Genomic DNA, 16245 nt, shown 5'->3' with positions numbered 1-16245 from the left:
CCTTATTTATTTATATTATAGATAATAACTGAACCCATTTTTTATTGGTTTTGCAAAACATTCTCACAATGAGTCTATACAAAATACTTTCTAATATAGTTTTCCGCACCTAATTTACCACACTATAAATTCCACTGGACACTAACAATCCTTACAGAAAATTAAGAGTGAAAAGGTGGCAACTAGTGTCAGAAAACAATAGAAGAAGGGTAAAATAATAATAAAGAAACCATTTAGATTGATTCCATTTGAACAACAAGCATTTCGCAGAAGTTCAGTTCAGCTCGGCAACTTCCAGTTTGGTCCAATAAGCTTCCATCGGTCTCTCATTTAAATCAAAATTCCTCCATTATTCAGCAAAAAGCCCTTCTATAGATACTGTTGCTTTACTTATAATCTGATCTGGACTGTAATACCGACTGAACCAAACTGTCTTGCTCAGTGATATGACGATGCAAAATGATTGGGAAGTGGCCAATTGTTGTCTTTTCAATCAGTTGCTGGGTATTTAAGTCGCTAGGCGTCCATCGGACTGCACAGATTGCTGTTCTTAGCCTTTTCTGGCATTGTCAAATTGACCTCAAAGTCTTGACCTGGGGTGAGAAACTGCCACATACCATAATGATCCTCTGAGGACATAGATGGCCATATCCTTCGCCGAGCTACATTGCCATAGTAAACATCCTCCTTGACGGGTGAGGGGTTCCCCTCACTCCCTTCACTGTTACTGTCCATGGTGATCTCTACAGAAAACACCAATCACAGTATCATAGTCAGTGATTCCAAACACACATACACACTCACTTTTGCGTTCCATTCAATCATGCTAGGCGATGAAATCAAGGGAGAAGGGGGACGGACATGAGACTTTTTGAGTCGTGTAAAACAGCAATGTTTGCACTGTTACGTCGGCCATGTGTAAACATGTTTGTCTACTGTCGACACTAGTTTGTCAGGCATCAATTTCTTGTGAAAATTGTTCAGATATTTGTTTATAAGGAGCTGTATGGTGGTTAAAGCGCTATGGAAGCAATGTAGAGCTAGCTACATGATTGTAATAGACATCCGTGGCCCTCCCGATTGGGGAAAGGACGTCTCCTCACTAACCAATGGATGGGATGGGCCTTCGTTGAGGGGGCGTGCCCATGTGAGATGGCCGCCGACCCGAGTGGTCCAGACGTTCGGCATTCCCGTGAGATGGAGAGTTTCCAATCAGCTTTAGGGATGAGAAAAGACAAGAGTGTTATGATAGCTTGAACAGATCAGGTAAGGAAGTGTTAGCATTGACCAACAAAATCTCACAAGTTGCTTGTAAAACATTGACGTAAAAACGCCAGAGGAGCAAATGATCCATGGCCATTTGTCCTTAGACAGGCTGAATGACTGAAAATAAAACGAGAATACAGGAACAGATGAGTTAAAACAACCCCCAACGCGGATTGGGGTAAGTAGAGCCACATTTTTGGACTAAAGACCATTTTTTTTTGGTTTGTTTTGTTCTCTGCATGTCAGCTCCATGACAGGAAACAATCAGGACAAATAACTCCAGTATTATACGTCTATATCTCTAAATTGGAAGTAAAAATCTATAAAGTAGCGAGTGTTTAAAAATGTATCCTGTCAAATTAGAATACCTTGTCAGCATAGCATACCCCAAATTTGTACAATTGTCACATTCTCCTACTGGCCTTTTTGTGACATTACATGACAAAGCCCAGGTGTGTCGTAGTGGGCGGAGCTTCCTGAATTACACCTGAGTTCCATGTCTTATCACAGCATTTAAAAATAAGCCAGTTAAGAAAAATATGCTAAGATATAGCCTTGCTAGTTGGTCATATGTTATGCCTTTTTGTGGTGGATTTTCTTTGCTAGATTTGACTGAATTTCTTCAATGAACTAAGGTTTTTTCGTCTAGAACTGTTAAATCCTTCTCATTGACCAAGACCAGGACCACTACAACAACACATGGTTTTTGGGATACCATCTTTTTTACAATGCCTAAAATGATTGCAACCTTAATTATGTTAAGAATAACTTCTCTGGTCTTGGTTTCTATGGTCTTAGTCTGTCTTGGTCAAGGAGAAATTTACTAATAGGCTTGCTTAACTTCCCACAACAGTCAAATGAGTCAAGGAGAAGCAATTTTAGTTGTGGATGTCCCTTATGTGTAAGTATGTCCGCCGTATTAAGCTTGTACAAGAGTACTTAAGTCCTGATTTTTGGAGCCAATGGAGAGAGAACACAAACTAACCATACATTGCACGCTTTTGGAATAGAACCGTTTACCCATAAAGGACGTGACATGTCAAAACTTGAAAATGGCCTTTAGGTTAAAGCAAAGTTTGGCTGTCTACAACAAAAAAAGAACACCTGTTCGTCGGAGAAGTTTCCAAAAGCAAGTCACACACCAAACAAAGACGTCAAATCAGATCAACCATGGAAGGCAATCACAAAAATAAACCCATGAAATGACAAGAAAGGAGGAGGGGATTACTATTCATGACGAAAAAAGCAGACAACATTCAAAAAGCCAGAAAAAAATGCTTGCTGACTGTGTAAAGTGCGAATCTCACACACACCAGCGATTGGTCCCAGTGGAGTCTGGACAAAGACTGGGTCTTAGCCTCCCTGTGAGGACTGTAATAGACTCTGTCCACTTCATTCAGCCTGCCTTCACTCAAGGCTCCATCTCTGGAATAGTTCCGTGACCCCGAATGTTCCCGATCCCGGTTTCTAAAGTCCCCAGTGTGGACCGACTTAGGCCGGATCATGTCAGGAAAATCCCCTTCCACGCTACATTGCCTTGTCAAGGTCCTTTTCCGACCCATAGCTAATGCTCGCCTCTCCACCGGACCTTCACAATGGATAACTCGAAGAGGAGCCGCATGGGTGTAGTAACTTCGATGACCTCGACCTAGGGAGGCGCCTTCTTCTTCGCTACCGCAGTCTAAACCACTGTCCGGGCTTTTGGTGTTCTGCCGGCTGGTTCGGTTGGGGAAGCGGTCATCCGCGTGGTGGTGGTAGTAGTAGCGGATGTCGGCAAAGCGGGGGGAAGAACGTTGGCGTTGTAAATGGCGGAAACGGCGGTGTCCGTGGTTGTCGAGGCCGTAGGGTTTCCGACCGGCTCGTGGCGTTACAGGCCGACCGCCTTCATCGAAGCGAAGGCGTTGGCCCATAGTGTCCACGGTGTCGTTTTCTTCTTCTACTTCTGGGATGCTGTGGAGACGTTTACTTCGGAGGGATTTGTGCCTCACTACCTCCCTCTGGAGGTCCCAGCAGTCTCGTTCCTCGGCCAAGTCTTGACGTTGGTAGTATGCCTTCATCGGGTAATGTTCCACGCGTTTTTGAAGTCGGGTTAGTCCGATAGAAAGGTTTGGTTTAGCGTTTTTTGGGAAGGGGGAAGTCGACGAGGTTTTAATACGGGAAATGACACGACATGTGAATAGAGTAAATGGGGGGAAAAGACAAAATAAAGACAGAATTAGTTATTTGTGATAATTATGTGCAAGTCGTGCCGTTTGTGAAGAGGAAATGGCATGCTTTGAATTGGGAATCTGGGAAAAGATGGAGTGACCAATGAGATGGGAGGATAGTGGTTGTAGGGCGGAGAAAAAAAAAGGGAATTGTGTGGATAACTTTAAAAAAATAATTGGTTGGTAGATTCAAGGGTTTACTTGTAATGGGTAGAGAAAAACTAAATAAATGGTGGTAACCCAGAAAGCATTGTGAAGTTGACCAAGGAATAAAAGTGGAACTTAGCATATGATGCACATATTTAGTAAGCATTTACATTTGCAATATACCGGGTGTCTCAAAAAATGTACACACTTTTAGAATAAAATGTACTCACTTTTAGAATGACTGGTCATTCTAAAAGTGAGTACATTTTATTCAGTGGCAGTAGCTCTGTCCACTCTTATTTGTTTTTTCGTGTTTTACAGCCCCTCTCTTTTATCAAATAACATTTTAATATTTCTTAATACATTCCTTCTACTTGACTTTGTACTTTATACTTTTAACTTTAATGAATGATGAGTCTGTTAATACTTTCGTCATTTTTTTCTGTTTATCTTTCATATGTACTGTTAACGGATGCACTTTTTTATGTGTATCGTATCTTGTGCTGACCCGGCCCCATCTGTCAAATTTTTAAATTCAATGTGCCTCCCCCCTGACCCAAAAGTTTGCCCACCACTGTTCTAGCCTACCAAGTTTTTCCCTAAATTTCCCTAAAAACTATAAAAAAAATAATGGATATACATGGCAGGTACCTTTAGAGAATTGTGAGAGTTAATGCTTCTCCTGCGGCCTTCTTCTAGTTGCATTTCCGAGTACAGATCTTCTTCATCCTCCTCCATGATGTCGGATAAGTCAGATCCGCGGCTGCTCTCGGTGTAGTACTCTTCGCTGTAGTGGTGGTGATGGTTGTAATGGTGCTAAGGAGGAAAGAAATAACTATGATATAACGTTTGTTGATACTAAGGTCAGTGTTTCTGAGTTGTGAGACAAAAGTAGTACTTTAAGTGGACTTAGAAAATGGCTGGAGTGACTTTTTGGTCAACTTGAGGTGACAATACCTGTCTTCCCAGTTCGGAACCTCGAAGAAATTCATCCACTGAGGCGCCTCTTCGTCTGGCGTGAGGAGAATCGTAACCATCCTCCTCTTCGTCAGAGTTAAGGGGGTGAAGAGCATTACCGCGCTCACTGAAGATGTTCCTCTTTTCGACCTAATGAGACAAAGGAGTTTATGTTGAATGTCGCTTTGTCTTGAAAACCACTAAATCATCTTCTTTTGTGCAAATTTAAGTGGTTCTGTTTGGGTAAATGCAACATTCGCTGACTGGATGAGACATAACAGAATGGCCTGTGTCAAAGTGGCGGCCCGGGGGCCAAATCTGGCCCGCCGCATCATTTTGTGTGGCCCGGGAAGGTAAATCATGAGTGCCGACTTTCTGTTTTAGGATGAAATTCAAATGAAGTGTAGATGTAAATTAAATTTCCTGATTTTCCCCTTTTTAAATCAATAATTGTAATTTTTTAATCATTTTTTCTGTGTTTTTAGTTCAAAAAACATTTGGTAAAATCTAAAATTATGTATAAAAAAAACCTCAAATAAACAATGTTTTAGATCTATAAAAAACTGAATTTTCCCCCTTTTAAATCAATCATTGTCATTTTTTAATCCATTTGTTTCTGTTTTTAGTTCAAAAATCTTTTTGTAAAATCTAAAAATATATTTAAAAAAAGCTTAACTAAACATTGTTTTAGATCTATAAAAAACTGAATTTTCCCCCTTTTAAATCAATCATTGTAATTTTTTAATCCATTTTTTCAGTTTTTAGTTCAAAAATATTTTTGTAAAATCAAAAAATATATTTTAAAAAAAGCTAAATTAAACATTGTTTTAGATCTATAAAAAAACTGAATATTCAAGGCTTCTAATCCAGTTCTTTTAATCCATTTATTTATTAAAAAAAAAATCTAAATATTATATCTCAAGCGGCCCACGAACCAACCCGAGTCTGACTCCGTTGCCTTAAATGAATCCTAATTCTTCTAAACAAGTAATTCCAGAATATAAGTAGCATCCAAACCCATGTTCACCACCACTGAGGTAACCCATGCAATTCTATTTCTTGTAGAATGTGTATTATCTAACATTTAAACACTGGGAAGTAAAATCCTTCGATTGGCTATATCATACCCTGTTGCCTTCAGCAAACACCCTCTGAGCAGCTTCCCTGGCCATGGCCTTGGCGATGGTATTGGGTATGGGTACTCCCTGAGGCTGCGGCAATATCCTCTGAGGAGATGGCGATCGCCGCGTCGGGAAGGGCGGCGGCTCCAAGTTGGCGCCACGCATGGGAGGCAGTGGGGAAGGGCAGCGTTCCCAGGGCGGACCAGCCCGCATACCCGCCGCGTGCTCTTTGGTTTCGGACTCTCTGGCACTTAGGAGCGGTTTAGACTTGGCCACGGGCTGGCGTGGGAACGGAGGGTGACACGTGGACTGTGGAGGCAATGTATGGGGCTGGACTCGGGTTAGAGGCTGCATTTGGGGGTGTGGGTGAAGTGGGGGATACGTGGATGGGTATGGGGGGTGAGTTGGGGGGAGTGTCGGGTGGGGTAAGGTGTGTGGGGGGCCTGGAGTTCGATGGGCGAGATGAGGGGAGCCCAGGAGATTATGCGGGATGACGGCTACGGGGGAATCTGGGGAATCTCCTTGTGTTGATAACGTCCTTACAATGATCTCCCTGGCTTCCAGGCATTGGATTCGGTTTAATTCCACTGTCACGTAGTCCGCTGTTGGGTACAAAACCTCGGCAATCTGTGCACAACAATTCAGTGATCAATACTACTACTCATAATCAAAGATTTTCTAAGAAATCTGGATTTGGGGAGGAGAAAGCTATGAGTATCAAGTGTGTAAGTTGTAGCTGGTTGTTAACATTACTTGTTTGTCCTTTAGATGGCGACAGAGTACTGTTAACATTTAAAAAAATCCTATTGCCACAGCAACCTAGCAACAAGCTAGTACCTTTTGTCCCTTTGTGCATACAGCATAGCCAATTACACTGGCACCGTTGGAAGTACCAGCTGTAGTCAGCTGTGGGGGTTTCCATCTAACCTGTAGAATCCCAGGTGTCTGACCACATTGGACCTGAACCTCCTGTGGTGGGTGTGGAGGACCTGGGGACCACATAAATATATCCTTATCATTCTTAATGATGGCTTTTTCATCAATTACAATCATTTAATACTCCATTAAGATAGCACAACATGCAGAGATTTGAACATTGTTCAATATGCAAGTTAACATCATTGTGGTCATTGGTGGATCTACCATGGTGGAAGTGGGGGGCAAATTCCACCCTGAAAGACGGGGTACTGGAGCCTATCCTAGCTAACTACGGTCACCAGGTATGGGACACCCTGAATCGGTAGTAATTTGGGATTTGGGAAGAAACTGGAGTACTCAAAACCCAAATAAGCCCATGGAGAACATGCAAATTCCATTAATTTGGATCAAACCCTCGACCCCTAGAACTGTGAGACTAACACACTAAGCAGCTGTCCACCGGGTCGCATCATACTCGTTCAGACTCGTGAAAAATTAGAGAGAACATTGACCTCCGTTATCGGATTGTCGGTTTAACTCCCAGACAAGAGAGCACAGTTGTTACCACAGTCTGTCAGTACTGCATACGAGCAACCCTCAGTGATTAGATGCATTTAACAGCGCGTGTCTGTATGAAGCTAAACCCGTGCCAACACATTTCCACCCACGCACCAACCAAACACACTCTTAGACCAGAGGCTAAATCCTTTGATTCTTTTTCAATTTGGAATGTTCAAACTTTAGGCTACCAAGGAGATCTCTTGATGTCTTACTTGGCAAAGTTAATTTCACTTATCCAGGCTGTATACACTCAATTTGTAGCAAGGCGCTTGGTGACTAAATATGTATTTTTTTTAGTCTATTTGAATTGTAATCCTTGAAATAAATCCTCTTTTGGGTGAACCTCTTCCAATGCCCCTAAACCTGTGAATATGTTAAGCGTAGCGTACACTATGTCGACTGGTGAGTAGAGTAGTAGTTGTAAATAGTACATGGAGAGGCTATAGTAGCACTTTTCTCTCTGTAATTACAATGCACTTAAAGGCCTCTCATTCTGTTCTATGGGGTTCAGTTCCTTGCATAGGGTTGGCATTTGGATCTGGGTCAATGATTGGCTAGTTCTACCAACTATGCCAGTCGGAAATGTCCTTTACATGCTACATATTATATATGCTAGATGTAAATATTAGTACTAGCATTGGCAGTTGGGTCCTAGCAACTCCTCCCTATACAGTAAGAACATACTACTGTACACATGACATACAAAGAACAGTAGTACATGGTAGTATGTTCTAGTATTAGCAGTTGTCTACATTTTTTCTTATCGTTCGTTTGAGTCTGTTTGTTGTCTTTAAAATGTAAGTTCGTATTTGACTATGAATACATATAGTATACATATTGTAAAGTACTATAGTGATTGGAGGTCTTTTCCTGTCAAATTAGTTTAACTTACTTTATGATCTATACAATTTTATTGAAGTACACCCGGATTAGGTGGTCTGCTGTGTTTAGTCATCACTGTACACATGACATACTACAACAGTAGTACTTGCTAGTATGTACTAGTATTAGCAGTTGTCTCCATTCTTTCTTGTTATTGTTCGTTTGAGACTGTTCTCTAAAATGTAAGTTCTTATCTGACTATGAATCAATATATACATATTGTAAAGTACTATAGAGATTGGAGGTATTTCCCTGTCAAATTAGTTTAACATTCTTTATGATCTATACAATTTTATTGAAGTACACCCGGAATAGGTGGTCTAAGGTGATTAGTCATGACGTAATTACTTGGAACTGAGTGCCAGTACTTAGTGAACAATGACTTTAGCATCCTGAATAAAGAGTTGCTTTTATCGTGAGTCAACTCGCAAGCTCACCTGCAGGTTGAGTGCAGAACTCCACAGATATTTCCCTCTTGTCCCTCTGCTCGTTGGGAAGCTGCCAAGGCACCTGGTGCGTCTGTGCCACAACCTTAACTTTGTAAACCGTCATGGGCTTGAGGTTGAGGAATTGATATTTATAGCCACCAGCCTTTATCATGTCGTACTCCGTTCCATTGAGAAAAAGGGTGTGACCATAGTTGCTATTACTGGGCATCCACGAGAGTTCGGCTGAACTCTGCGTAATGTTGTCCACCCGCAAATAGTAAGGTGCTACCACCACATCTTTTCCCACCAACATCGTACACCGGAGTTCATCCGACAAGCCTCGTTCGGTCACACTCTGCACGGATATTCGATAAGTGTTGGTTGCCAGGTTGAGTTTCTCGATCAGCGACTTAGTCCTGCCCCCGTAGGGGACACTCATTCGTAATTCCTTATCCACCAGGACGTTATAGCCACTGATGGAACCCCAACCGGGAGGAACCACGGGAGGATCCCAGCCGATGATGATGCTCTTGGCCAACTGTTTGATCAGGTTGATGCGGCGAGGATAAGGCACAAGGTTTTCACCGACCTCGTCGATATTGACATCTAAGGTTCCCGTCCCGTTGCTGGAGGAACCCAGGAGGTCCACTCCCAGGCCACCACTGCTATTCAGACCGCTTTGTTTGCCGTCAGACAACAGGCTACCTAAACCCGTCCCGATCCCCCTGCTGACCCCAAGTCTCTCAGATCCCAGGCTACTGTGGTTGAGGTTGCCAGGTTCTTTAGCTACCGAGTCCCTGCCTTGAACGGAGGATTTTTCCTCCTGTATAAAATCCACAAAATTGGAAGGGACCAGCCCCCGTTGGCCATCCAGGAGCTCTCCTGAATTATCAAATGGGGAAAACCACGTGAGGATTCTTTTTTAAAATGAAGAAGAGACGATAAGTGGCACCAGACCTTCGTAAAAGCCATCCTCATCCATCGTTCCGTAAACATAGAGGTACTTTCCTGCCACCAGGGGGAGCTCGGCTTCCGGATGTTCATTTGGCCCGTCGTAGGGATTGTAACTAGTACAAGAAGCACATGGTTAGCAAATTTTAGCTTATTTTGTATGAACCCAACGTGGCAATCAGAGGGTTTATTAATACAAAGTGAAACAGGGACATTAGAGTAAAGAACTAAGCTTAGTCCAGATCGCAGTGTTACAAGGACAAGTTATGTCGAATAGATTTTTAAATGGTTGATACATTAGCAAAGGTCGTTACAATGTACCATATTTTCACGACTGAAAGGGGCACCCTCAATGAATGACATTTTTTCTATATATAAGGCGCACTGTATTATAAGGTGCACTGTCTATTTTGGAGAAAATGTAAGACTTTTAAGTGCGCCTTATAGTCGTGAAAATACGGTAATTGCTATTGACTTCCAGGTATGAAGCACTCACTCACTACACAGTCACCTCTAGAGCCAGCCATTGTTGATGTTTTGGATTTTTTTGCTATAAAATCTTGCAGTGGGGGAGGCGCTATATGATGGAAGATTTTGTAAACTAACATGGCATCTGCATATTTAACAGTATTGTTTCAGTTCAGGCGTTTTTGTTTTTTTAATATCCGACAGTGGTGGTTTTTCGTTTTTTGGTTTTCTGTTTTTTTCCATATATAAGGCGCACTGTCTATTTTGGGGGAAATTTAAGACTTTTAAGTGCACCTTATAGTTGTGAAAATACGGTACATGAGATTTCTAATCTAGATTTAGGATCTAATCTAAGAAAAAATATTGAAATACAAAAAAACATACCTATATCGAGCTATACACAGACGAACCTTCCCAGTAAACCTCGGTTTTGACCTGGTGGTGGAACCAAGATCTTTGTCCATCTGTAAAAAAAACCCAAAACAAAATAATGCAGTACCACAGATATCCAAGCTAGAACTGACCCTCGGATTCTAGAGATTATGCATTTTCCTTCACTCTCTTCATAAAACTGCCTAATTTACATTGAAACACAACTACAAACCTCCGACAGAAGCGTCCTTCCACTTCCGATGCCTCGACTGCGAGTTAGAAACGTTGGCTTGACAGACAGGAGCTCCGCTGGTTTATCTCCGCTGCTTTGGAGTGGACGAATCAACTCGGATATCAAAGATCTGCTTGTTTTAGTCTCACTACCTGCAGACATAGCAAATAATCTCATCACTCGGTATACCTCCGCCACAAAACTCCAATATAGGCCACTCAAAATACAGAAAACATCCAAGCTAGCAAACTACTTTTGAAAAAAATCCAAACAATCAACACAAAAAGCCTTTAACTGACTGAAACACTAGAATATACCACTTTAGGTTATTCTACATTTGTTTTATACTCTTCCACAACCCAATCAGATTTACGCCCTCGAACTAGGCCCCCTATAGGCCGGGGCCCAGGTCCAGATACACCCCCCTATGTTCCGCCCCTGGATGGAAGTACGAATGACAAAATGGCAAAGTTTCTGACAAATATTTCTTCACTTTTCCATCAATAACTACCATAACCAATCTGTACCTTTGCCTATGGGGGCTGCCAATCCATTGAGAAGCTGGGAAAGCGACTTGTTGGGAGAACCAGGAGTTTCACACACTGTCAAAGGTTCCGTGCTGAGGATGTCAAAACCAGCCTGCAGTCGGAATTTCTCCAGTTCTTTGGACAGCAGGTTGAACTGCTCGCTTTGATTCCGACATTTCTCCTCCAGCTCGCGTACTTTAGCCTAATGGTGGTTGAAGGCAAGAAATAACAGGTTGCAAAAACAAGGCGCAACATGATTACAAATTAAACAGTTAAATGTGTCATGTTTTGTTGAGGTTTCGGTGTGTTTTCCTGATTGTATGTTGTTAGGTTCATTAATAATTACCTTCGTCCGTAATTATCAATAACTGCAGGCAGACATCTTATTCAATTATTGACATTTAATTAAATAGAATGGATAACAGGTAAAACCTCAGAGGGGAGATTCAGCAAGCCAGAGTTTCTCCTTCAACTTCCGAACGTCTCCTCGAATAGACATTTTCGTACGACTCTTATTGCCATGAATCAAAACAATTTACAGAGTTGTTGATCATTCCATCACGTATGAGTAAAAACAACATCTGGAACTACAATAACAATCAAAGTATTTTACCAATAACAAAACCAGGAGACTAGACCTAACAACATTTAGATTGAGATATGAGTTTCACCTGCTGTGTGTTTTTTCTCCCTCTCAGGTGTTTGTCATCAGCCATTGTCAATGTATTTAAACCCAGTGTATGTACGCATCGGCGTGGAAGGATTTTCTGGGTCTAATTATGATGCCTTTCGTCGGTTTGTGATTGCCTCGTCTTCGCTCTTAAATTGGTAAGTTTGTTTTCTTTGTTAATTTCGTTAAAAAGATTCTCAATTAATGTGCAAGGCTGGTTCAACAAGCCATAAACAATTCATAGTTTCCAATGTTATTTCTTGAGACATTCTCAGATTTGAATGGGAAAAATACATGAAAATGTGTTATTATTATTATTATTTTGTGATTTCACCACTTTTTAAGTATGTATACGTTTTTAAGTATATATAAAAGTCTCGGAATTCTTTTGACAACAATGTTATGCTGTTGCTAATAAATTAGTAGCAGGGATATCATACACGCAAAGGAGTAATAAAAAAACTAATTATAATTGTAGAGGTGGTAGAAGTAGTGTCACAGTTTCCATATTTTACCTCACAAGTTAGTGGAGAGCTATATGCACCCTTGGAAAGAGCCACATGTGGCTCCCGAGCCTTGGAAAGAGCCACATGTGGCTCCTGAGCCTTGGAAAGAGCCACATGTGGCTCCCGAGCCATAGGTTCCCTACCCCTGTACTAGATGTCATGCCAATTAACTCAAAAAGTGGATTTTACAATATTAGTTAAATGTATTACAGTGAGTGGAAAAATATATGTTATGAAACATTCTTTTAGTTGATACCAGCTACACTTTTTGGGATATTTTTTTGAGATCGAAAGTCACGACAGACAAAATGACGCATTGCACATTCACAAAAATTAATATGAGAACATTTAACATGCAAAGCTGGGAAAAAGCAGCATTCCTATTCTTTTCTTACAAGAAAAAAACATCAAGTTCATTTAAAAAAAGGACTTATAAAGTGTTGTGAATGCCAACATGATGATTTTTGTTGTTAATTACATGACACTGCATTAGTTTCATGCTACTTTACACCAACTATCAACAAGACATGCACGTGCAACCATTTTGGAAATCCTACAAGTGAACATACGTTATATGAGAGTATCAATTAAACACTATTCATCAATGCATACTCTGATTGATCTCATCAAAGTGGAAGGTTATTCTAAAATTGCCGCATGTGAGCTCAGCCACGACAGCCGACTTGACGCATTTGCTGAATGTTTAATTTGCCAAATCTTTTCATCAAATATTAACAAGATAGGCTGAATATTTCTCTGTGATCAATGCAAAAGGGAAGTTTTCATTATACTGTCAGTCATATTTTCAGAGGCTGCTGTGTGTGTGTAAGTTAGCTTTGATGGGCGGGGGTGGGCAGTAAGACCCCCGGAAGGGAAACCTCACAAGACCCAAAGTATAAAAAAAATGGATTTAATTTAGACTTTGTCATTGTAAGATGTTGATTTTAATTTAATTTAATTTTTTATATAAAAAAACGAAGGTTCACTTTTACTTGTCAATTAGATAATCATTAAAAAAGATCGCATTCATTTTAGATGTCCAATCAGATTTACAATATATATCACAAAAAAACACAAAAAAGCAATTAATAAATACCTGCATGCTGTCCAAGTGGTTCTAAGCATCAAAAAAGTAAAAATAAATTAAGAAATCACTCATGCACATATTAAAAGAAATCCAACTTCTTAAAAATGATTATTTATGCTTTTAAATGTATTCAAAAATCAGTTTTTTCTCTTAAAAAGACCTCAGGTTTGCAGGTTATTTATATCAATTCATCAAAACTATAGATAGCCACGCCCTGCAGTTCATCAACTCACCTCTAATAGATAGACGGCGCCCTCATGTTCTTTTTTAGCCTCAACCTGAGCCTGGAAAACATAGTTACAATGTCAACACTATTAGAATTGCTGTAGTTTTCATGGAAAAATGTTGCTAGGGTTCTATCTACTTAGCATCGGTTATTATTTAACATAGCTACCATACCGTATTTTCACGACTATAAGGTGCACCGCATTATAAGGCGCACCCTCAATGAATGACATTTTTTCCATATATAAGGCACACTGTATTATAAGGCGCACTGTCTATTTTGGAGAAAATTTAAGACTTTTAAGTGCACCTTATAGTCGTGAAAATATGGTCATTGCTATTGACTCCCAGGTATGAAGCACTCACTACTTTACAGTCACCTCTAGAGCCAGCCATTGTTGATGTTTTGGATTTTTTTGTATAAAATCTTGCAGTGGGGGAGGAGCTATATGATGGTAGATTTTGTAAATAATGATGGATATTTAATAGTATTGTTTCAGTTCAGGCGTTTGTGTTTTTTTAATATCCGACAGTGGTGGTTTTTCGTTTATGGTTTTCTGTTTTTCTGTTTTTTCCCCATATATAAGGCGCACTGGATTATAAGGCGCACTGTCATTGGTGGTGAAATGGCGGTGAGAACTCTCTTGAATAGTTTCTAATCGTACTATAATTAGATTATCCAAATTCAATGTAAATAAGTTTGACTTCTTACAAAAACCCAATGGATTCCCGATGTTAGCAACCACCGAGTATTTTACTTGTCATAAATTCTCCTCCATTTTTCTTCTACAATGGTAATGAGAAGCAAATCAGTCAACATGTTTTGCTCGTTAAATCCTGAAAGCATGTCATTTGTCAACTTAAATGATTGCTGACAAAACTGACCGCCATATTGTGTTGGCTCGTCTCGATGGTAAATACCAACGATCAAATGATTCAAAGAATATAGCCGAGGACATATTTCTTTTAAGTGAAAGGAGCTTCTATTGAGAGGGAAAATACACAAGCATCCGTCGACTTAACACATTCATAAATCCATTTGGTTGGCAATTAATTTAGCGTCTGAAAGCAGATAAGCAGTAATGAGCTTCTGCTAATGAGAGAAAATGCCGCCTGAGAAGTGGCCGACTGTGAAGTCAGCGCAAAGACTGCAACGCGGGAAAAGAACTGGTGACAATTCTTATCACGTTCACGCTATCAACAATCTCAGCCTTTGCTACACTCGCTTTGACATTAAAGTCAGCTCCGGTGCACAAAAAGAGCACCAAAAAAATGGCCTGGGCCAGCACTTTTTTTTGGAGACACGGGCTTTCTAAAAGGTGCCATAACTGCTTTGCAATCGGGCGATTTGCTTGCTCGTGACAGAACGATGTTAGGGACAGGATTAGGCGGGGGAAGACATAGCTGAGGAACAGGGTTTCTCGCTAAGGATGACAAATAGTTGGAGAGATGCCGAGGGAAGGGATTTTCGTGATTGGACGTTTGGTCGCTGGGCTTTTGGTCGCCGGTCAAATGTACTTAGATATTAAACAGTACTTAGATATTATACAGTACTTAGATATTAAACTCTCTCTCCCTCTTAGATATTAAACTCTCTCTCTCTTAGATATTAAACTCTCTCTCCCTTAGATATTAAACTCTCTCTCTCTCTCTTAGATATTAAACTCTCTCTCTCTCTTGGATATTAAACTCTCTCTCTTAGATATTAAACTCTCTCTTAGATATTAAACTCTTGGATATTAAACTCTCTCTTGGATATTAAACTCCCTCTTTTAGATAATAAAGTCTCTCTCTTAGATATTAAACTCTCTCTCTTAGATATTAAACTTTCTCTCTTAGATATTAAACTTTCTCTCTTAGATATTAAACTCTCTTAGATACTACACTCTCTCTTAGATACTAAACTCCCTCTCTTAGATATTAAACACTATCTTAGATATTAAACTCTCTTAGATATTAAACCTTCTCTCTGAAATATTACACTTTCTCTTAGATATTAAACTCTCTTAGATATTAAACTCTCTTAGATATTAAACTCTGTTAGATATTAAACTCTGTTAGATATTAAACTCTCTTAGATATTAAACTCTCTTAGATATTAAACTCTCTTAGATATTAAACTCTCTTAGATATTAAACTCTCTTAGATATTAAACTCTCTTAGATATTAAACTCTCTTAGATATGAAACTCTCTTAGATATTAAACTCTCTTAGATATTAAACTCTCTCTCATGAATATAATGTTGAGACCTGGTTTCAACAGTAAACTCTATTTGACCAAAAGACAAGCTACCAAACGTCCGAGCACCGATTCTTTGGGTTGACTTTCACTTCTATTAGCTTGTCGCTAACACTGATTGAGAGGATTGGACCGGAGCAACTATCGTGAAGTCCACAGATTTGTCTCTTGCTCTTACCTTCTGAAGCAGGTCAATCTCCTGCTGCTTCGCATTGAGTACAGCCAAGGCCTGCTCATGCTCCAACTCGAGCTGCTGCCTCCGCTCCGCAGCCTCGCGCATATGCTGTCCGCCGGCCAGGTTGGAGAGGTCGGAGAAATGAGGAAGCCAAGGGGTGGGCATTGTGCGGGGAGGGAATAAAGACGGCTAATGTTAGTGGTACTAAGAGCCAAGGCAAAGTGCATCCCGGTCTTTTCAAACTGCGTTCAACTCAATGCAAGTGTTACATGCCCACTCGCGGAAGCTGGTTAACAGCGTGTAGTG

General features: G+C 40.4%; 2 protein-coding genes across 2 annotated transcripts in view; one reads left to right on the top strand and one right to left on the bottom strand.

Annotated features, from left to right (window-relative positions):
- piwil1 (piwi-like RNA-mediated gene silencing 1) overlaps positions 1–11835 on the top strand; it is a 30310-nt gene extending 18475 nt beyond the window's left edge. The window contains exon 23 of the transcript XR_013326049.1: positions 11736–11835. The gene's annotated coding sequence lies outside the window, so the exon portion shown is untranslated. The remainder of the gene's footprint in view (positions 1–11735) is intronic.
- The window catches only part of rimbp2b (RIMS binding protein 2b), a 74617-nt gene that overhangs the window by 9207 nt on the left and 49165 nt on the right, over positions 1–16245 (bottom strand). The window contains 15 exon segments of the mRNA XM_077714508.1: positions 618–743; positions 1108–1216; positions 2580–3317; positions 4272–4436; positions 4578–4727; positions 5705–6325; positions 6536–6687; positions 8497–9369; positions 9445–9554; positions 10291–10370; positions 10511–10662; positions 11038–11239; positions 13310–13330; positions 13534–13584; positions 15943–16047. Coding sequence (XP_077570634.1) covers positions 618–743; positions 1108–1216; positions 2580–3317; positions 4272–4436; positions 4578–4727; positions 5705–6325; positions 6536–6687; positions 8497–9369; positions 9445–9554; positions 10291–10370; positions 10511–10662; positions 11038–11239; positions 13310–13330; positions 13534–13584; positions 15943–16047 — 3655 coding nt within the window.

Source organism: Stigmatopora nigra, chromosome 4, assembly GCF_051989575.1.
Source record: "Stigmatopora nigra isolate UIUO_SnigA chromosome 4, RoL_Snig_1.1, whole genome shotgun sequence".
In the NCBI taxonomy this organism is placed as follows: Eukaryota; Metazoa; Chordata; class Actinopteri; order Syngnathiformes; family Syngnathidae; genus Stigmatopora; species Stigmatopora nigra.
This window is presented reverse-complemented; position numbering and strand designations above follow the sequence as displayed.